Here is a 22,760-nt window from a genome sequence, read left to right on the forward strand (position 1 = left end):
TGTCTGATGTAGACTCGTCTCTAGACCCACTGTATGGATTTTATTTTTAATCAAGGCAATGAATCCCATTGACTTTTTGGTAAGCCTGCAAGGTCTTAGTCTAATTAGAAGTAGAACCAACATAACTCTAAGTTAGATCTAGATCGAACTCTCGTAGACTCTAACTTATTAGATCTAAAGTTTCGTTTTTGCTATTTGTGTCGCTATTTTATAAAACAAATAACGCACTTGACCCTGTTGTGCAAAACGTAAATGCAGTAAACGCTCGGTTTCTTCAGATGGTTCGCACTGTCAACTCGCCGCAAGCGGCTCGTTGCACAGAGCGGCACCAATCTAAAGAAACCTCGCGCGTACTGCATTCACCGCTATTGCACTCTGGGACGTGCGTTATTTGTATAATATTGGAAGCTTGTCGAATAAAAATCAATTGAGTAGCGCCACCTTGTGATGGGTTTTTTGTGTGTACGATCCATAGAGATATTAAGTATATATCTCTATGGTACGATCGTAAATGATCAATCAAGTGCAAACGACATGTAAAGACTACTGCAACTAGCTCGAAAGACGATGACGCGACGCCGCGGTTGTGGGGGTAAATCAAGATCAAGATCTGCTGTATTCAATTTCATTCAATTACCGTAAGTCGGTTCTACGTAACATTTATTTCAATTTTATTAGAATATTAGATTTTGACAGATAGTGGTATGGTATGGCGTGAGTGCTCGAGTGTGCTTGAAATGAATCATCAGCTTTGAACTAACAGAATTACGGTATGGTCACTGGTGACATACGGACTAGATCTACGCCCGGGCGCGGCCGGGTAACCCGAAGCGATGGACATGGACGCGAAGGAGCTGAGCTGAGCTTGGAGTTGGACGACCACCACCGGCACCAGCAGCAGAGCTATGATTGTGATTGTGATTGAATGATGCTTGGTAACGCCATCAAGCGTTAGTTTAATTTAGGCCCTTGTATTATTATGTAGCTGGATGCCTGGATCTCATGGACGCTGTACAATTACAAAATCAAAATGTAGAGGGGTCTAGGCGAGACCGAAAAATTGGTCCATTTCATGATTTTGTTTGGGATCATAATCATGGGGAAAGTCTAGAGTCTATGTAGGCCTACTACTAGACTATGTATTCTACAGCAGTTCTGCTCAAATTTTGTCTAACTTCAGCTTCACTGAATCCTTAAAATTTTCTGATTCTTGGACCGTCTTAAGACGTGAGGCCCCCACGCGATCGATGACGTGATAAAGAACTCACCAAATGCAAGGCCAGGCAAATGAGACCGATTTTTCCTACAGTGACCTGTACTGTACAAAGGTTTATATTGTATTTAGCGAAGAATAAGAAGAAGAAGAAGAAAAATGGAGCAACTTAAGAATTAGAAGTCTATCCATTAATAGGTTAGACGGAAAAGTTTTTTTTTTTTTTACTTGTCTTTTTGAAGCTCTTCTCTAGCCTCTAGGAGAGGGATTCTGCGAAGCCAGATTTTAATCTTGGGCTCGGCCAGTTGGCAAAACATGTAGACCTCTTCAATCATGAAGTTCTATCCATTAACAGAATAAACTGATTAATTTTGGTCTACCGTCGGCCATCTGATCTGGTTTGAGGTAGACAGAAAAATCTGTGTCTGTGTTTGGCAGGAGGATTTAAAAACCCAATTTGGTCTCCTCCAAGACATGTTTTTGACAAATGAATGATATTTACATGAATGAATATGTTATTTCTTTCACAACAATTCAGAATGAAATAAGTGATGTTACTATTTTAGCTTAGTTTAGTTCATAAAATCAAGAGAAAACAAAGATGGTCAATTTTTTTCTTTCTAGGGTAGATCTATATCTAGTTGGTTGGCTGGTCGGGTTACCTAGGTTTGAGCTGTCATTTGGTCGCACTTCCACAGAAGTTTATTAACTAAATTTCTTAATAAAGGAGGCATTCATTTATTTTGTACAATCAATTTGATAAAAATGCATTATTATTATTTTTTTATTTCAGGTTAATGATCATCATGGACACAGCAATCTGAGATGGATATTATCTCCAGGAATTAAACATAGACTCTACTCACATTGACAATCTTTTATTCTGCGGTTTGGTTGAGGATAAAGAGAGCCAAGATGTTCAAGAAACTGAAGAGACAGAACAAGGATAAGGAGGTAAGAACAAAAACAACTAGGGGCATTGTTTGGTGACTGATATATAAATCTACTATTAATCATAAATTGGACTCAAAGAGTCACAAGCTTAAAGATAAACTTGAGTTCTGGTCATGCGATTACATTCTGAAAGAAAAGGTGTGGAATGCATCAGAAAAAGTTGATCATGTACATGTATCATGAAAGTTTTGGTGTTTACTGCAAGGTTCTGGAGTCATCAAATTCATAATAAATTTGGCTCAGTCTTGGTAAAGTAACAAGCACACTACACAGAAAGATGTATATGGGACAACACAAATGGTGTCTGGGCTAGTACTACTTGATTTCCTTATCGTTTTCATGCTCATTACTTAGCCAGTATACATTTTCTTCCAAAATTGTTTGGCACATGACATTTATTTGTAATCTTGAACATTCAGTGTAAGTTTCGTTAGATTCTGTAAGAATTGATTTTCTCTTTTTAACCAAAACTAAAGTTTATCTTTAATACGTAACCAATTCTAGTGGTATTCAGTATAAATTTGCAGTCAGATCACACAGACTTCAAATTTTCATTATTGAAATTATTTTGTATCTCTATGCATTTTTATTTGTATCTACCGTACATGTACAGTATCTCACTAACAAACTAACTTTAATGAACTTGAAGGTAATACAAAGTCTTGGTATGGGTTCATGAATTTGGTTCAAATGAACTTATTGGAAGCATACAATATTCAATGTTCGTTGTCGCGGTGGAAATCATGTCTAAAGTGATGAAATTGTAAATAAACTCTTTGTTGTATAGAGCTCTCCCTCTCAAGACTGATATTACCTTATAGCTTTAGTAACAATGTTTCTTGACTACAATCAACTGATTTTGCTGTTCCCGTTGAAAATTATATATAGAACTGCATATTCTGAGATTTTCAAGGTCATGTAGCATGGAACAGCCTTAGGCGCTATTTTAAATATTTGATTACCGGTATTCAATTCCTCATAAGCAGAAGTGTCTTACGGGCTACATTTTCTTTATTATAAATCCACAGGGGCATCCAAATATATCAAAATTTAAAGAATTACTATCCATCCAATTTTCAAAACTTTCCCAAACTTTGCATTACCTAACAAATTTAAACTTAGTTTACTTGTATGAAACATGCTCAGTCTCCTCTCGTCTACCCTTCATCTACACAAGAAAATGTCAGTCTGTGCTGTTAGTGAAGTCTCATAATTGAATAAAAAAAATGAAAAAGTTGATAATAATCTATGCCATGCCTACATGTACATGTACATGTCCTGTATGTACATGTATTGACTGCTAATTGAGGCCCGGCTTGGTTAGAACCATTGCCTCAATCTGTTCATATTAAAGGTAAAGACCAGTATTGGAAACGCCCCAATTTCAAAAAATGAAATGGAAGCTCTCATTACCAATCATGTGAAAGAATATGTTTTGACTAATATATGATGATAAAAAATTTGCCAGGAAACCGCTTACTAATTCATATTTGGTAAATTTGTTTCTCTCATGGTCTGTGAGAGTAAAGGGTGGTCCCATATACATCTTTCTGTGTATAGTGCTTGTAACTTTACGAAGAATGGGCCAAATTTCGTATCATTTTGATGATTCCAGAACCTTGCAGATGCTAGATGCTAGATGATCAACCTTTTCTGATCGATTCCACAACTTTTCTTTCACAATTTAATCGCATGACCATAACTGGTCTTTACCTTTAAAGATGTCGGCATTACTACATCATGCAGGTTGACGTATGCTGTGGACTACACATTTGTATCAAGCATGTATCAAGCATGTGGCAAGAAAACATTGATTTACATGACTGTAGATTACATGGAAGCTGAGGATACATGTAAATGGTAGTGATTGTTAGTACATGCTTACTTGTCTTGGAGATGAGTGTGATAGTAATTGTTAGGAAATAACAGTAAATCCCTATTGTATCCTTACAATATAGTCACCACACTCCCTTTGGCTAAGGGTGGCTAGGTACCATTGTTCAGCTATAAAGAGTTTATTTCGCCAGAGTGGATGCAAACATCAAGAGGCTGCTGAGTGTTGACTACAACTTGCTAAATATTACTGTACATTAGTTTACACAATTTTGAAAGCTACATGTATACATGTGCATTTTATTTTGCATTAATGTCACTTTCATATCGCTCGAATAGACCATTTTCTTAATGTTATAATACTATTTATTTTATGCATTTAAAAATCTGTTTTAAGTGACAATGTGCCATGTTACAAATAATTCACCTGTCTTGTCTTGTCCTACCTAACAATATGCAATTTGCATTCTGACTATTGACATGTAATTATAAGTAAGACCTTGAGAAGCGGATTACAGTGTACACATGTACATGTAATTTGTTACAAAGCACTAATACCAAACATTTGTGCATTAAATTTGATTTAAAAAGTGGCCAATACACTGTATACATGTATGTACATGTACTGTAAATTTTTATCATGAATATTTATTTGTTAATTTAACCTACATTCATGTAAAATGTATCTCTGTTAATGCCTGATGCATGAACATTGGCATACATGTACGTGTTGACAGCCTTATTGAACACAGAATTAGCCTACCGGTAATTGTAGGTTGCCAATTAAACCATGCATTTACTATTAATCACAATGTAGGTCTCCATGTTAATTGTTTCATCATACTTGCCACTTCGGAACATTGTTCACAAAATGAACAGTTCCTGTGGATTTGCCCTATTGATCTCTTGTTAGTTGTTACAAACTTGTGTCTTTTTGTCTTCAGTACCAGGTACTAGATTCGTAGTGTTGAAGCATCTGTGGTTAGGCTCTTTATTCTTTAATCTTATGTGGATCCAGTGATTCAGCTATGACAAGCTCTGTGAACTATTGTATAGGCCTGAGAGGATTAGGGTTAAGATTAAGAAGATTGTGTGTTACTTTGTCTCCTGCTAATCCTCACTGTAAGAAATATACAGGTAACCATTTGTACACACGGCTGTCCGCTAGTCAAAGCTCCTTTATATGTAATGTACGCATTGTACAACAGAGTTTTCCATACTTAATTTCGTGGATTCAGGTTTAGAGGATAGCCATGGATGGGATCTGATCTCATCTGAACCAAGTTTAGTCATACTAGGGAGGGTTTTATTGCTGTGGTCCGACACTGTCGGACAGGTCAGTGCCCTACAGTGTACTTAATAAGTCTACATGTAGGCCTACCTATTTTATGCTGAGATCCAAAAGGGCAATTTACCCTGTGTTTATACCTAAAGGGAAATCAACTACTCTAAAAGAAGGCAGATAAATCAGAGAAGTAGACCACTGAAAGTTTGACTTAAATCTGACAATAAGAAAGTTATTGATTTTTGAAAGTTGTATTGGATGGATTTAATGACCCCATATTTGAAACATTCATAACCCTCTCATGATTGGTCTGATTCGTTTCAAACTTTTGCCTTTCCATTTCTCTTGTTTTTTTTTCATCTCATGCCAATGAAAATATTACAAGGGTTGGATTGCCCTTTAACATCCTACTGGCTTTTAACAGATGATAACTGATACTGTACACATCCACAAGTCAAGAAGTCCATGCCATTGACCCCCCCCCCCCCCCCCCCCCATCCCCCACCCAATCAAGTTAATCAACATATATCCGGAATCAAAGGAATGTCTTTAGTCGTAGTCGTTCTAAGAAGAGCAACCTTCTTTCAGATCTACCCATGCATCTTTCAAACTCCAGCATAGTTGTGTCAAACGTACAACAAAACAGTCCATTAGTGAAGCAAAATGCAGGCTAATTGCTGGTCTTACTATTCAATTGATATTGATGAATTGGTAGTGTGGAAGTACCAGTAGTTTCAATGGCTATTCAATGCTGCAGTCCAAGCACTATTGTCCTTGTTTTGTTGATATACATGTACATGTACATGTACATGGTAGACTACCTTGCCCTCTTTTAATGATGAGAGAAGTGTTAATGTGTATTAATTTGATACTCCACATTATTCGAACAAATTAACAAGGATGTACTCTTTCTCATGTTGTTGTAGCTCCTTCCAGTGACACAATCACACACCATTAACACTGCTTTAATGAATATAAAAGTTTGAAGACTTGGCAAGGGCACTTTCCATTTCAAAGAATACAAATATTGATGTGGATCAACGCTCACTTTCCAATCAATACAAATCAATATTGTGTTCTTTAAAGCCTGTGTCATTATGACTTATTGAGTGGCTTATCATAAACCCATGCATTGATGTATCAAGGACCGTAAAGTGTAAGCATCCTTGGAAGTTTTGACTTTATTATTATTAACAAATGGTAAAGAGATGGCTAATTTTAACAAATACTTTATATTGGGAAGGTTGCCCTAATTACAGGTGTAGGCCTATGGATGAGTCTGAGATCTACAGGTACATGTTGTATTTCTGTCAGAAATGATTCATTGAGTTGCTTCTATCACATAAACCTATGCATTGATGTATGTTTCAAGGACTGTAAACCAACTAACCATCCTTGGAATAGGTGACTTTATTATTATTATCAACAAAATAAAAGAGAGATTGCTAAATTTACAAAAAAATAAATACTATTTAGTTTGGACGGGGTGTGCTGCTCAAGCCTCAAATTTTTAAGGGTCATTTGGATTTTTCTTCTTGAAGTAAGGCCCATTTTTCACCATTTTTTGGTTGGAAATTTTGAAAAAACAGACTCATGCTTAGTGATATTTTTGTTAAAAATGGGACCCATTAGAGCGGCATACCCTCACTTGGGTGGAAGAACACAAAAGTAAAATGTAAATGCATTTTTTAATGTGCTGAAGGACTTTTCATGTACATGTACACTGCACATCTATTAAACGAGTACTGGTGTATTTTTTCCTCAAAACTTTAAAATGCTTGAATACAAATGAACGTAAACCTACATGTGCACCCAGAGACAAAACTTGTACAGTACTGTATGCCTACAGAGTAAAAAGCATCAGGGCTGTATGAAGCGTACTCCTCTTCTACATGTATGTACTGTATGCACCTGCTTTATTTTTCAACTCATGTCTCTCAATCATATTCAATAACAGGTGCTCTAGCTCTCTTCCATCTGGAATAATGATTATAGAAGGATAAAGAGAAAAGTACACTCTGCTGGGTCAAAAATTTACATTGCCAAAGTATTTTGTATATATCTGTACTTTTATTTTCCCTATCTTTATGTCTCCCTGTACTTGTTTGTATTGACTATTAAAGATTAATATTGATAATGGTATTAATGATTTAAATCCATTTCTTTAATATAGTGTGATGTTTTGAAATGTTATTAATTTTGTTTTTTTACCACCAGGGGAACTCTTTCTAATTTGTCATAGTTATTCCTTGTACTGTGCTCCTGCAGTGTGTTTATTTTTTTCTAAATCATACTTTTGACAGTAACAATTACTGGCAAACTACATGTACATGTACATGTAGATATAATTATAAAGAGACTCTATCTCATTTCTTTTAAAGTTTGAATGGACGAAGAATGATGACAAGGTGATGCATGCTATTGAGGTGGGTGATATCGAGAAGCTTCAGGTAACTCTCGCTAAGAAAGGAACATCACCTACCAAACTAGATGGAGATGGAAGAACACCGTGAGTATTACTGTTCTCTAACCTTTCGTCTTGTACCAAGTTCTACTCAAACAGATTACACATGCCATCCAATTTATATGTAACCCCGTTATTTTGAATTTTCCATAATATCATAGAGAGGAATTCATACATGTACATATAAATTTGTATCTACCTACATGTACATGTATCCACAAATATTCACAGATCTTTGAAACATGAAGAGGTCCCACATTGTACATTTTAAAATAATCACTCCTACAGCGATGGAGGTGCTGGTTGCCTTTTAGTTTGTTTCCCCTTTACAAAGAATACATACTTCCATCTGTGTATCATGGAGTGCACTGCTTGTGCATAAATGAATAATGATTACATAACTTTCGTCATCACGCATCCTGTACTTTGTCTGTGTATTTCACAATTTGGTCTGCAATGATTATCTGAATGCTTCCACTGCAACTATGAACTGGCTTACATGTATACTCAAAGGGCAACGTAATGGAAACAGTGTAAAACATGCAGCAACACAAACCACCAGAAGTACAGTATACATGTACATGTTTATTAGTTGTGACAGGCAAAATATTAACATGTTTTTAACATGCATCTACATAATGGGAAACATTATACAGTGCGTCCCAGAAAAAATGAAACCGAGAATTATTGATGTTTTATCATAACTGAATCTGATGATCGGGGTAATAATATACGATTGCAGGGCCCTCAGCGAGAACAGTATGAATACTGATGAGGCTATCCTGGTTAAACAAGACATATAATTAATAAATGACACATATTTGTAAAGCTTACAGTGTAGATGCTCCTCTTTCATCTGATGCAACTCATATGATGCATACATGTACATGTATTTCATGCATGCATGATTAAAGACGATTTGTAATGCTGTTCTTTTTCTTCTTTGATATGACAGCCTTCATGTGGCAGCTCAGAAGGGGCAGTATCCATGCCTTGAAGTCTTGCTTCAGCTAGGGGCTAACCCAAGGGCATCTGACGGCCAAGGTAAGCACTACCAAGTCAAGAGGATATTGATTAATAGCTCACAAATTATCTCCCAGTTCTACAATGCAGGCCATCTTTAAAGGCAGTGCTTAGTTTTATCAGGAACTATTGACTGAGACTATGCCAGTGGTTGATTAACTTGATTTGTGTGTCCATCTTTTGAAACATAACAAAATTATGAAGTTTTTTAAAGCTTCAAGCAAAATCTTGGGATAAAAGAGAGATATAAAGTAGGCCTCTGTCTAATCTCTATCAATGAGATTAATGACCGATGTGCATCTCTTTTTTAGAAACCATTTCCCTAAAATGTTTTTTTGTTTAAAGATTGAATAAAAATATTCCTAAAAAAAACCCAAACGAAACATAAATGAAAAATTGTCTAAAGACAGTATTAACCTGCCCTTACAACTGTCTGGTTGTAAATGCAGATTCTGCCGCTGTTTCATTGACTGCTGTCATTTAGAAGTACCTGGGGAAGAGGGGTTTTTAAGTACCTCTAATCGGTGGGGGTTATTAGGGGGTGTGTGAGAAAAGGTTTCATTAGAGAGGAAGCTGATGATTGATGGCTTGGCTTGGCTAGATTTGGTCATGGTGAACTGTAATCAGTAAGAGATGCATTCAAGTGAGTTTCACTGAAATATAATGTAATTTACTGGAACTCTTAAGTACATTGACTATGGGAACTGTTTGGTTAATACTCAGCTGCGACTTCAAAATATGAAAAACAAACACAAAACGTTCTTTACTACAGCCTGTAGTTTGTAAAAGGAAACATAAAAAACTCTTGGAAAATGGAAATTGTTAAACAAGAATTTTCCTTATTGAATCTTTGTGCTAAAGAAAGTAGCAGACTTTCTTTTTAATAGTGGAGTCAAATATGTATTTTATATGTGTGCCTTGTTGAGTGGCATGGTCTGACAACATACCAGTGTTGGTTTTATATTATCCTAAATTATTATTCCAATGAACAAGATTATTCTCGAGTGTATCAAGAGCTTGTATGTCTTGGTAGGTTTCTGTATTGCCTACATTTATTATTATAATTTGTTCATTATTTTTTTTCTCCATTATCTCTATACTTGCTGTAATATTTTTTTTCTCATTTTCTCCATTTTTCATTTCTAGAGCATTTCTGTACTTCTCCCTCTTTAATTGTGCTCTTCTCTGTCTCTCTTTTATCATTATTCTTCATCACCTTGCGTGGATATATTTTCCTCTGATTTTTTTTTTCTCCAGGCAGTATTCTTTATTTTGGGGTTTCTCATCAATTTTCTCAATCTCTGTGTGTCTCCTTTTCTGTGACTCTGTCTGACTACATTGTGTATACACTCCTCCCTGTACAGTACATGTAATGCCCTTCCTTGAAAAAACAGCATAAATGATGTTTCTTACAAAATTGAGTTATTTAGTGTGGGTGACTCAGAACATCAAGTTCCACATGTTAAACTCAAATTTAGGGTTTAAAAATGTTCCATTGTTAAGATATAAGCATGTCAAAACAGCTCAATGTAATGAATCTAGCAAGAATCCCAGAAACACTAAAATGTCAGACATGCTGTTTTGTCGTGGAAGGGCAGGACAGTACTAGTCTCCTTTGCTGCTCCTAAATCTATTTTAAGATTTCATCAGAAACACGTGTGAATATGTCTAGAATGATGGAATTAAATATCAAGAGATTTGTAATCTTGTGAAAGAAAATGCATTTATGACTATCTTTACATACATGTGCATTTCCTAGTTGTCCATTGGGAGGCTGTTGAAGTGCTAGAATGTTTTACATCTCATCCAGAGGAAATAGATGATTGAATCAATCCAACAAATTAGATCGAGAAGCTTAGCATGTGTTAGAACATTATAGTACCGATTGAGCCTACTTTCAGTATGGGCAAGTGTATTAAGGGTCATGGGATTCTGGGATATGGGTACTAAATTTGTTAGATGAGCATGTTAAACTACATATGGTGTAGATGACACCGGATGATTTGTATAGCAGTTTGTTCATGTTACAGTGTAACTATATTTATGACTTGTCTTGGACATTAACAAAAAAAGTTAATGCATAATTGCATATTATATATATATGTACAGTGATACTCAACCAATCTACACATTGTTTCTGAGAAGTTTTTATGACCATTTACAACTACTCACATTTCATTTTCTACACAAAAGTGACAGTTAATGTAATAACATTCAGAGAATGAAACTTTCTGTGTGGGGCCATTTTTTTGTAAATCCAATTATAGCATTGTGAAATCAAGCATGAAACAAACTCTTGAATGATGAATTGATTAATGGAGTAGATGTCTACATTGATGTTTTTGTGCATCTTTAATCAACCGTTCTATCGGTTCATTATGCATCTGATTTTAACTTCACAACCTAGTAAACAAACAATGTTCATTTACATTTTGAGCTGGAAAAGTTTCTGATAATGAATGTAGCTTCATGAACCTACTCATGCACACAGCTAATCAAAATTTAAAAGTGAAAAGCGGAATATACCCCCAAGTACGTTTTGCAGAGCTGCCAACCATTCCGTTTTTTCCTCCAAATTACGGTATTACGTTTTTTCTTCATAAAATACTTTTTTCTTTTTTTCTTTACATACCGCACATCAAACAACTGCCCTAAAATGGTGATTTGATCACAAATTCAACAGAAAACAAAATTAAAAACATGCTTGAAAAGAAAAATGTTCTCAAAAAGAATGAAATGCCGATAATTATAATACCAATATAACCACCAAAAAAAATTCCTGCTTGTATGGAAAAAACAGCATGATGAATGAACATTTCTGCATTGGAAGTGGTTGTAAATTTCGTTTTTATGAATTCCTTTTTTTTTTTTGCTTGAAATTCCCTTTTTGGCAGCTCTGGTTTTGTGTTTTGTTAAACGTTAATTTGAATTGCAATTTTCTTTGTATTCCATTAATTGCATGTTTTATCTTCCATCAGGTTGTACTGCATTACACTGTGCTTCAAAGGGAGGTCATTTAAACTCCATGCACAGGCTGATAAAGGCTGGAGTACCCATCAATGCACAGGACTTCAACGGCAAGACTGCATTGCATTTCTCTGGTAAGCCTGGCTAGGAGTCTAATTCCAAAAGTGTGCAATTTAGTCCAGTACAATGACAATAAAGAAGGAACTAAGGGCGATTTTTGTGAAGTTTATGGTGCTTGTAAATTAATAATAATAAAAGTGGGTTCTTAAGAATTGAAAAAGTGATCCTCCAACCCCCCCCCCCTCCCCCCCACCCCCAAAAAAAAGAAGAAAAAAAATAGAAGAGAAAGACAAGTTAGGGTTAGAGTTATAATCCATAGAATTATTCACCAGAAACACACTCTAGAGGCAAGTCTAATTTGAAGTGAATGTAGCTCTTGAGATTTAATTTTTTAAATATTTTTTAAAATATCAGTTGCAAGTTATTTCCTTCCAAACCTTTGAACATGTATGTTTCTATTAAAAGCTAAGATTGCATTAATTAACTGATAGCCATACTTCAGCTTGATCAGACCAAATATCAAGAAAATTCCCTTCAATATATTATTGATTACATAATAATTTCCCCATGATACCTGTGACACATGGAACACAGGAATGACTGCATAGCTAAGACTTGCCCTCGTTCATTTAACATTATGTTCAGTCAGTGTAGTTGGGGTCACTTATAAACTAATTGAAGCCTTTATAAGCTTTACATATGTGCATACGATGTACATGAGGTTACATGATGTTTAATGTGGTTTGTGTTGTGAGGGTCACCTAACCCATTGAGCCCTGCATAAGCTTAGACATCCTGTCTGGGTATTGGATTGGACTGAATGCTTGTTGAATCATCTTGAACACACATGGTGATCAGTCTACCTCCATACACATGCGTTCATATGTCCAAATATGATGGGTAACATTTGCAAATGATGTAGGCAATAATCACTTGACAAACATAAATTTGACTGATTAGCATCATGTGTTCTCTTTATGTTCTTTCTTTGCCTCCATTTTGTGCATTTTTATAAATATCTTTAATATTCCCACACTCCCCTATATGTATTATATGAAAAAAGGATACATTTATTAACGATAATTAAAAAAGTAAAATATTGAGCATTATCATGAAAAGAAAACCAACAAAATGATTTAATGGTGTCAAGAAAATGCATGTAATTAATTCAAGTTGATGCATTTTAGGTCTTGTTCAGCATTTTAAAAATTTCATTCATGTACAACAAGGTGTGAGGATCGAAAGACATAAAAAAGGGGAAAAAAGCTTTTGACGGTTTTCTCATGTGACATAAGGATCATCCATGACTGAAAATCTTTATTAAAGATAAACTCCAGTACTGGTAAAAAAAAAAAAAAATTCTCACAGAATCAAACGAAACTTACACTGAATGTTCATGATTACAAATAAATGACATGTGCCAAACAATGTTGGAAGAAAATGTATACTGGCTGAGTAATGAGCATAGAAAGACAAGGAAATCAAGGTAGTACTAGCCCCGACACCATGTGTGTTGTCCCATATATAGCTTTCTATGTGAGTGCTTGTTACTTTACCAAGACTCGGTCAAATTTATTATGATTTTGATGACTCCAGAACCTTGCAGTGCACACCAATACTTACTTGCTACATGATCAACTGTTTCTGATCCTTTCCACACCTTTTCTTTCACAATGCAATCACATTACCAGTACTAAAGTTTGTCTTTAATCACAAAATTGTTATTTCCCTTGTCTATGTTACAGCTGGTAGTGGTCATATAGAGAGTACCATCCTGCTACTGCAATGCGGAGCTTCTGTTGATATACCCGATGAGGTGAGTACAATGAACTATTTTACTAGACCTAGTAGGTACAGTGCTTCATTCACTGGACTCCCAATGAGGAGGTCTGGGCCCTGTCTTATGAACAGTAACGTAATTAACATATCTTTGTTGTTGTATGTATGAAAGAATGTCAAATGGGGGATGAGAAAAAGTATGTGCGCAAAACAAAGGCCCCAAAGTATAGTACTAACTTGTGATCTACAGTCGACGACGTATCTACTAGACCACTCTCCTAATGTGATATGGGATTCCCATCTCCCAAGCATGCAGTGAAATGTCCTTGAAACAGTTTAGAGGGGATATCTCAGCTGACTGAAAGCAGCGAGCCTGACAGGCCAGGAGACAGGATCAAGAGGCCAGAGATCTTTAAGACCAAAGGCCTCCGATCTGTGACCGGAATTCATGTGTGTTTCACCTTGTGTTGTGGTTTTGTGAGCCTTTGGTCAAGGAGATCTTCAGGCGTACAATATATAATACTGCTCCCTTGGTCAATTACTCAGCTCTAGGAAAAGGATAGAAATGGGTTTGATAGCCTTTAGACTGCTTAAGTGAAAGGAAAACAGAAAATTGAAAGCAATGGCAAATCATTTAGGGCAAGGCTGAAAAAGGATTGTTTCATGATGAAGGATAATCTGATATTATTAAGTCATTCCTTAATTTTCAGAGAGATTTGAGGAAATTGATCATCTTCATTCACTTCCCATGCTTTCTGGCCATTATATGATATAAAACGCAACACCGTGGGAATGAAGATCTCTCTCACTCTCTCTCTCTCTCTCTCTCTCTCTCTCTCTCTCGTGCCTCTTGCTCACTCCCCTTTTCCCCCCATCTGCTCCCCTTCTCCTCCCCTTACACGTTTACTAGATAACATGTGCCTGTAAGTCATTGATCAGCCGTGGTAGTGGTTACCTGTCCTGACTGGCTGTGTATGATTGAATGTCTGCACCATGCCAATTTTGACCCATATCTTCTTCCTGTATCTATCATCATCACCTAAGAGGTCTGGGTCTACACCCAATGGCTTTCAGAACCAGATGTTAAACTCATCTATCACAGTTTTTTACCTAAAAAGGCAGCACCGAAGCTGCCCTTTAGCTGCTGCACATGCCGAGATATGGCTTGAAAAAAATAAAATTGAATTACATTTTGTTCACATACATGTTTCCAATTTCCTTGATACATGTACTAAAGAACACCTGCTACAGTCAAACCTGCTTTAGTGACCACCTGTCTATATTACAAAGACCACATTTTTTGTTTCCCTTGAAAATGGTGTCTCATCGAAACATCCACTATAAAAGGAACCTGTCTACAAAGGCCACTTTTTGTGTTTCTCTTTGGCGATCGCTATAGACAGGTTTGACTGTACAGTCAAACCGGCTCTAGTGACCACCTGTCTACAAAGACCATCTGTCTACAAAGGCCACATTTGTTGTTTCCCTTGAAAATGGTTTCTCATTGAATCATGTACTAAAGGAACCTGTTTACAAAGACCACCTGTCTACAAAGGCCACTTTTTGTGTTTCCCTTGGGTGGTCGCTATAGACAGGTTTGACTGTACCATGATGTATGCCTGTTCGGTTCAGTGCAAGTTATTATTATAAAAGTTCTTAAATTAGACTTTTGTAATTCAAGGCAATTCATATCATCAAACACGAGTACTCTGTCCTTGTTTCCTCATATATGAACCGGTTTACTAATCCTGTGAGCAATCCCCATACCCAATCATGTTCGGTGTATAATAATCAAACAGTCCTTGTACCAGGTCTCTATTGGATTTTAATAAACAAACTAGTTAGTAGCTGAATTCCTAACTGTGACTCGAATTATCTGGCCTAATTATAGGTCCCACCTGGGTGGAAGCGTTTATCAGCCGATTAAGTTTCCCCTTCACTATTAATCTAACAACTTCCCCCCTTCCCCTTCACTTCATCACCCTCCCTGGAAATGAGTTATAATAGCTCTACCCCAATTCTTTACATGCATGTACTACATGTAGTTGAACACAATGCATTAATTTGATCATACTGTGATACTGCGTTCACATTTTGAGGTTAAACAAAACCTATTTCGTTGGCCGGCTGGTAGAAGGGCGTTAGGGCGCGAGCGACTTGAAAAGTACTTTTCAAATTATTCACATTTAAAGATTTGTTCGATATTTAAACTGCTTTCCGTCCCGAAAATTGGTTTAAAACTTAAAAGACTAATAGAAATGTTATAGTAGAACACGGTCACAATTTTTTAAAGGAAATAGATCAGTTTTATAAAAGCTTGAGGCGATTTAGTGCTAACGCCCGTCTGCTTTAAAGCTTCATTTTTACCTGAAATTCGAGCTAACGCCCTTCTGCCAGCAAGGCGACGATTTCACCTTTAACAACTATCCTTCCATAAAATCCATACTTCATACAGCATAATACATACTGCAGTAATACTGCATACATGCACATCATATTGTTTGTTCAGAGATGGAAGGGTGAATAATTGTGTGTTAAAGCATATGACTTAACACCTTTCTGGCTCAAACGAACGGTATTCTAAGGGTGTGTTCAGCAAAACCGATTCTTCCTTCCAATACCCGCCCAGATATATTAATGATGAAATACATTGGTTGACTATGTGCAAAGTATTTTTAACAATGAAACAAGAAATGGCAAACTTTATTGCTAGCTCATTTATGACACTTGTTTGCAGATTGCATAGCACAGGAGGAGCTACATATTTCATTGTGCTACACATATAGCATGAGGTACATACATGTAGGAAATCCAATCATGGTCTCAGGTTTTTAATATCTTGATCGTAGTCCTGACCTGCGGATCTAGAAAACTTTTCTTCCTGCTTTCTGGAATCCCACGTCTTAACAGCAAAACCAACAAATCATTTAAGAGTATTAAGAGCTTGTATAAAGCCCAAACCATCACCCAGCTAGAGAATAGAGATAATTATGTTCACACTTCTCAAGATCTCCTGCTTCCTAGTGCTAATCCACCAAGCGAGGGCCTCTGACTAATGCTTGACCAGGTCATCAACATACGGTACATGTGACTCCAAGGTTAACTGCATAGTATAAACCCTCATTGGCAAGCTGCTTTCAATGCAACTAGAAAAGTCTGAGAAATATATGTGAGAGTTTGAGATACACAACTCCTGTACATGTAGATATTAAAAAATGAGAAAAGTTTTGTTTAGGAATCGTTGGAGAAATGATATTCCCCAGGGTTTTCAAGTACTGAAGGTATATGTGAATACCATTGTTTGGGCAACCGGGCCATTTATTCATGTACCATTCTGCCTTTTATTTTGGCATCAAGAATGCTGGAATGAAGCTTATTTTAATTAAACATGTTATGATTGCTATGAGTGTGCTAATTTCAGATCAATTTAGTAACTACTCTATTAAATACAGTAGAACCGGTCTACAAGGACCGCCCAAGGGAGGCAAGAAAAGCGGTCTTTATGGGCAGATGGTCTTTATGTACAGGTTCCTCTAGTAGTACATGTTTTAATGAGAAAACAATGTCAAGGGAAACAAAAAATGTGGTCTTGTAGACAGATGGTCTTTGATACAGGTGGTTGCTAAATGAGGTTGGATGGGAGAACATACACAGACATTTATAGCATCCAGGATTTAGATTCTTTCACAACTCGAAGTAACGGTAACCTCCCTTTCCTGCTGAGAGACAAGACTAATGTCCTGTCTACACATGGAGAGGGCATGGCCTCTCTATCTCTTGGCGAGGTATCCAAGCTACATGTAGACGTCCAACTCCTCGATGTGCATGTACACGTAAATGAAAAGTGTGATTAGGAGGGAGGGGGGGGGGGGGGGTCAAACGGACTATCACCTCCATTTCCTGCTCGGGGGATGATGTTTAATATTCATGTAGCATGGCCTCTTATTAGTCGTAATCTTCTGTGTACCACACAGATAATCTTTCTGTGTGGCTGTGTATTTATCATAGGATGGATATAAGAAAAGCTGGTTTAAATGTTTCCAGTGCAAGATTAGTCTATAGCTAATGAAGACCCGGGGAGTGTTTCACAAAGACAAAGATCGACTTTAAGTTGAACTTAACTATGGCAGGCCATTCATCAGACTGTTTGCTTTCACCATTATGATCTTTAGATAATATTTTTTCCTTCAATAGTGCATTTATGACCATGATTTGTACGTCTCTTGAGAGACCAATAGCAATAAATGGTGAGAGCAGACAGTGGCATGAATGGCCTGCCATAGCTACATGTAAGTCCAACTTAAATTCAATTTTAGTCTTTGTGAAACACCCCCCCTGAAATAGGTACATGTAGTTTTTCAAAGCCATTGTGTTTGACAATCGGTGACTATTATTTTGTGAGGCAATGTAAATGTATCATAGAACGTCATATCAGAGGGCCATCATATCTCAGTTGCTTGACCATAGGAAGTTAATGTCTGGGGGCCTCTCTTATATGCCATGGCCCCTAGCTGACTAATTCATGATTAATGTCCTTGTAACTACATCTTTCTTAATAGACTGTAGGGGTGCATTTGAGTAACTCCTTTACTAGCATGGTATGTTTCAAATAGAACAGCATCAAAAGCCCTTTTTTTTTAAAGGCAACAAAATATAAAAAAATGATTTACTTGCAAAGCTCCAACTCAAAAAATGTAGAGATTGATATTTTGAGAAAAGATAGAGAAAATATCTTCACCACCCATCCATACATGTACAATATGATGTTAGCAATTTCTTCTTCTTGATATTTTACACTAATAAACGATAATAAACGATTTGTAATATTTCTTTGAGTTTAGTTTATAAAAAACAGTAGCAAAATACTACATTTAACAGTTTGAAGCTGCAAGAATTCAATATTTCTTTAAATTTCAGTAATGAGAATACAACAATAATCAAGATACTTGGTCATGATCTAACACCTTTTATTTTCCTGTACTTTAATAAGACAGTGTTGTTTTCCCTGTCCCTGTCAATTTCTAGCTGAACTTAAGAAATTGGGTCTTTTTAAACAATTTATTTATAGCCAAAAGATGTACACAACTACTTTGTATAACATTATGTCAGCAATAAGACATCTGGGTTGGAAGTTCTAAGCCCCTGATGAGCACAGGAGCAGAATTTCTATTTACGGCAAGCCTCATCCATTCCAATATGTGGGGGGAAAAAACAAACTCTGCAACCACTCCAATGGTATGTTGACAAGGCTGTGAGGAGGATTGGGTGGGGTCTCTGCAAGACTTCCTGCTTCGCAACACCTTGAGGGTTGTGACCCGTCAGACAAGACATCCTCTTCCTCTTCTCTCTCTTCCTTCCTCTCTCTCATCAATGGATGCAGCGATGATGAGGTGAAAGAGAAGAAGAGTCTTCTCAAGACTTTAAAGGTATAGACCAGTTTTGGAAATGCCCCCCCCCCCTCTCAAAAAATGAAATGGAAGCTCTTATTACCAGTTGTACGTAATATGCTTCTGCAAAAATTGCTCCACTGTCAATATTCTACTTTGAACGAATTCCTTGCCCCCACCCTGGACGTACCAAACACTTTTAAACTTGACCTTAATCCTGACCTTAAATCTACCAAGGTACCCAATCGCTTAATTCTAACCCTATATTTGATGAAATAAAGCGTGGAGCAATAGACTGATTTACTAACATATTCAAATCTATTGATGTTTCTTTCCGGGGGACCTCGTGACGAGTTGTTCTATTAACCTGTTAAAATTGAATAGACTGCTATACTTGGAATCCAGTCAGCATACATTACGTGTTGCTATGTTGGACAATCCTTGAGCAAGCTTTCAGGTTGTCTAAAACAACCTTTGTTCAAAATGTGTGAATAAAATTTGAATATGTTAGTGAACGGGTCTAATGTCTGTATATCTACAGTTTAGCTATACTAGTGACATTAGACCCGTTCACTAACATATTCAAATTTTAATCACACATTTGTAGCTAGTGGACACAGTAAAGTGGCATTTTGAATTTGTTTTAAAATAATTCTTGAACATTTTATTCAAAAGCTTTAAGAGCAGAATATATCATATTTCACAATCAAACACGGTGTTTTGATTACAATTCTGTAGGTTATTTCCTGTAGGCCCGCTCAAGATTTCCTTAACTGTTCAACGGCCCCTTGCCATACCCTTATGTGACTGTGTAGGCATGAAAACGTTATGAATGAAATATGTTACTCAAGATGGTTGGCATATTGCCACTTCCTTTCTTATCAGGACCCCCTATCTACTAACTAGTTCAAGTAGTTTCAAAGTGAGTACCGGTAGTGATTTTGAAAATAACAAAAAACAAAAAAGGAATTATCTGATTGATCACTCTTCTGATTACCGGTAGTTAAAAAATTTATTTATTGTAGTCAAATTTATTAAAAAAAAAAAAAAAAAGATTCTCTCATATTTTTCAAGTAGACCTATCAACATAAAAAAAAACAGTTGGTATGGATCTAAATAGAGATTTTGATGTAGGGGAAGAATTAATGTACCGGTATGTCATGAATAGACACATTTTGAAGGCCTGAATTCTGCTCTGTAGAGGCTCCCATGCTGTGAGCACGGCAAGCCTGTCATGGGACGAAGCAATATCTATTTCTTGTAAATTCCAGTTAATAATAAAAACATTAAATTAGTGGCTGGCCTAGGGAGGAAATCCGACTAGGAATCAAGCCAGGATAGGGTCGCCCATAGATTAGACGACCTCCTTTCTGCTATTTTTATTTCTCAGAAATGATTATGGATTATCTTTTTTCCTTCATAAGTTCATATTCTTATTCAGTATCTTAATTTATGCTCCGGGCAGGGCCAAATCCAGTTTCAGAAATTAAGAAGTTTGGTGATAGTGTAGATTTGAGCAATTAGGATGCTTTATATGAAGTTTGGAATCGACATGTTTCGAAAAGATTTGTGGGGATGCCTCATTTATAGCATTTTATAGCAAATGATATCTATCCTTTCCATGATAATGTCTACAGGAATCATTTAATAGGGAGTTGGATTTCATTGAGTTGATTTGATGAAGCTTACTTGATTCATATGTTTCTGAGAACTGTTAGGGTGCTGTCCTTCAGCGGAAGATGACTAATTCTCATTCTATGTTATTGAATTCTGTTTCAATATGTATGGAATGGAATCAAATCTTCAAGCAATATCTGTTCAATAGATCAGTTAACTATTAAACATACTGTATGTTCAAATTTAATGCATACCTTATAAACAAAGGGTGTTCTTGACAAGCTTGTCAGACATAGCAACAAGTAATGTAAGCAGACTGGATTCCAAGTACTATAGTTCATTCATTAATAAGAGGTTAATGGAACGACTTGTGACTAGGTCCCCAGAAAAGAAAAAAAAAAATTTGTTTAAAAGTAACCAGGTCTATTGTTTCAAATGAATTATCTTATAAACAAGGGAATGTGAACATTTTAAAAAGTTTGCTCTGCGAAGCCAAATTCTTTTATTGAGCTCACAGTAGCAAAGTTGCGGATGGCTAATGCATTCCTAATTTCATATTATTAATGGTTTCCTGCGAATGTCATTATACAATCCAGGTGCTCCTTTGGTGCTGTGTTGTCTTGCTTTTTTATACTTAGCAAACTGCATGCATGTGTTGAATATAATACATGTACATGTACAGTAGGGTCAAAAGTTGTGAAATATTTAGTATTTTTAGAGAGACAATTTCAGCATGTTTCACTTTCAATGAATTCTGGGGGTGTTTCACTAAGATCCAAAGTCAAACTTAACTCTAAGTTGGACTTAATTATGGAGAGCCATTTGTAGCCTTAAAATAAAATATATTAAAAAGCGAAAATTCAAGTATTTTAGACTTTTTATAAATTGAACATCAAGAACATGAAATCTCCTTGATAATAGAAAATATGAATGATTCGAATCAACATTTTATGCCTTTAAAAAAAACTTTTACAAATTATTTTCATAGATGCTAACAGCTTTCCATAATTGTTAAGTCCAACTTAGAGATAATTTCAACTTAGGATCTTTGTGAAACACTCCCCTGGTACATTTGTTGGCCTAGCACTTGGTTGATTGTCTGTGTGTATTGCATTGTTCTATAGCTTGATGATATCAAAAAGTAATTTACCACTAGTGGTTTCCCAAGTGGTGTGTTGACAGAGTGTTGTCATTAATAATTTGCACTTTTAAGACAGAGAGGTTCATTAAATCTGATTTTCTTGGCAACGCACAGACAGCTTTAATTGGACAAGATCACAAACCTGTTTTATAAGCAATCATTCTTGGGTTTGTGCCACTGAATTGACATACATGGATTAGCCCATGGATGTTTAGCTGGGAGGTTACATCGTAGAATGGAAGTTAAATTGAGGTGTGGCATTTAGAACATATCATTTCCTAAATTAATGCAATGTAAAATCTATTTTTAGTCAATCATAGTGGTGAAATTAAAAATAATTGATGATTTGAAGAACTAGACTTGTGTAATTTTATTATTCAATGTTATACAAGAATAACCTGTTATTATATTTTGTTTTTTGTGTGGATTCCTGAATTAAAAAAAAACATATATAACCTGTGTTCCCCCAAATACATTGTTTTTGTGTATTATTTTTACAATTCTAAATGTATAGGATAATTTGCTGAAATGTTGAACTTTTATAACTAATTTTTAAACATTGATAAAGTGTTTAATTCAGTGATTCATTTACACTAGAAAACACTAAGTCCATCACAGGGCAAGGGTCTCTTCTTTAATATACCATTTTAGTTACATTATTAAATTAGGTTAAAGTTTCTATTTTTATTGCGAGAGCTTGAGCAAATATGTATTCAGTCCCTTCCGGGTTCTTGAAAATTTAATGATACCTTTGAGCAAATTATTGGCACCTGCCCTTCCGATGCTAATAATGTGAGGTCAGTGGATATTGAATTTATTTTCTTCCTCTGAGAGTCATTAGACAATACAACACCTGCCTTTGAAATCTCTATTTCACTTTGAATGTTAACAAAGACTTAAATTGGCAATCTGGCCTTGGGTTTTTGGCCAAGAGAAACTTACGGTACCTCTAATGTATCTGTTCACTAGTAACCAGCTTTTGAAGATTATTCATAGATGAGACACATCATTTATGGGTAAATTGTTAGCAATTACAA

At 36.0% G+C, this 22,760-nt stretch overlaps 1 protein-coding gene across 1 annotated transcript in view; it reads left to right on the plus strand.

Annotated features, from left to right (window-relative positions):
- Window positions 1–569: 569 nt before the first annotated feature.
- The window catches only part of LOC591988 (ankycorbin), a 37,779-nt gene continuing 15,588 nt past the window's right edge, over window positions 570–22,760 (plus strand). The window contains exons 1-6 of the mRNA XM_030976560.1: window positions 570–638; window positions 2,007–2,167; window positions 7,667–7,794; window positions 8,705–8,793; window positions 11,751–11,873; window positions 13,545–13,615. Of these exons, the coding sequence (XP_030832420.1) occupies window positions 2,129–2,167; window positions 7,667–7,794; window positions 8,705–8,793; window positions 11,751–11,873; window positions 13,545–13,615 (450 nt within the window). The 5' untranslated portion in view covers window positions 570–638; window positions 2,007–2,128. The remainder of the gene's footprint in view (window positions 639–2,006; window positions 2,168–7,666; window positions 7,795–8,704; window positions 8,794–11,750; window positions 11,874–13,544; window positions 13,616–22,760) is intronic.

The sequence above is a fragment of the Strongylocentrotus purpuratus genome, unplaced genomic scaffold (assembly GCF_000002235.5).
Source record: "Strongylocentrotus purpuratus isolate Spur 01 unplaced genomic scaffold, Spur_5.0 spur5_scaffold_9, whole genome shotgun sequence".
Lineage (NCBI taxonomy): Eukaryota > Metazoa > Echinodermata > Echinoidea > Camarodonta > Strongylocentrotidae > Strongylocentrotus > Strongylocentrotus purpuratus.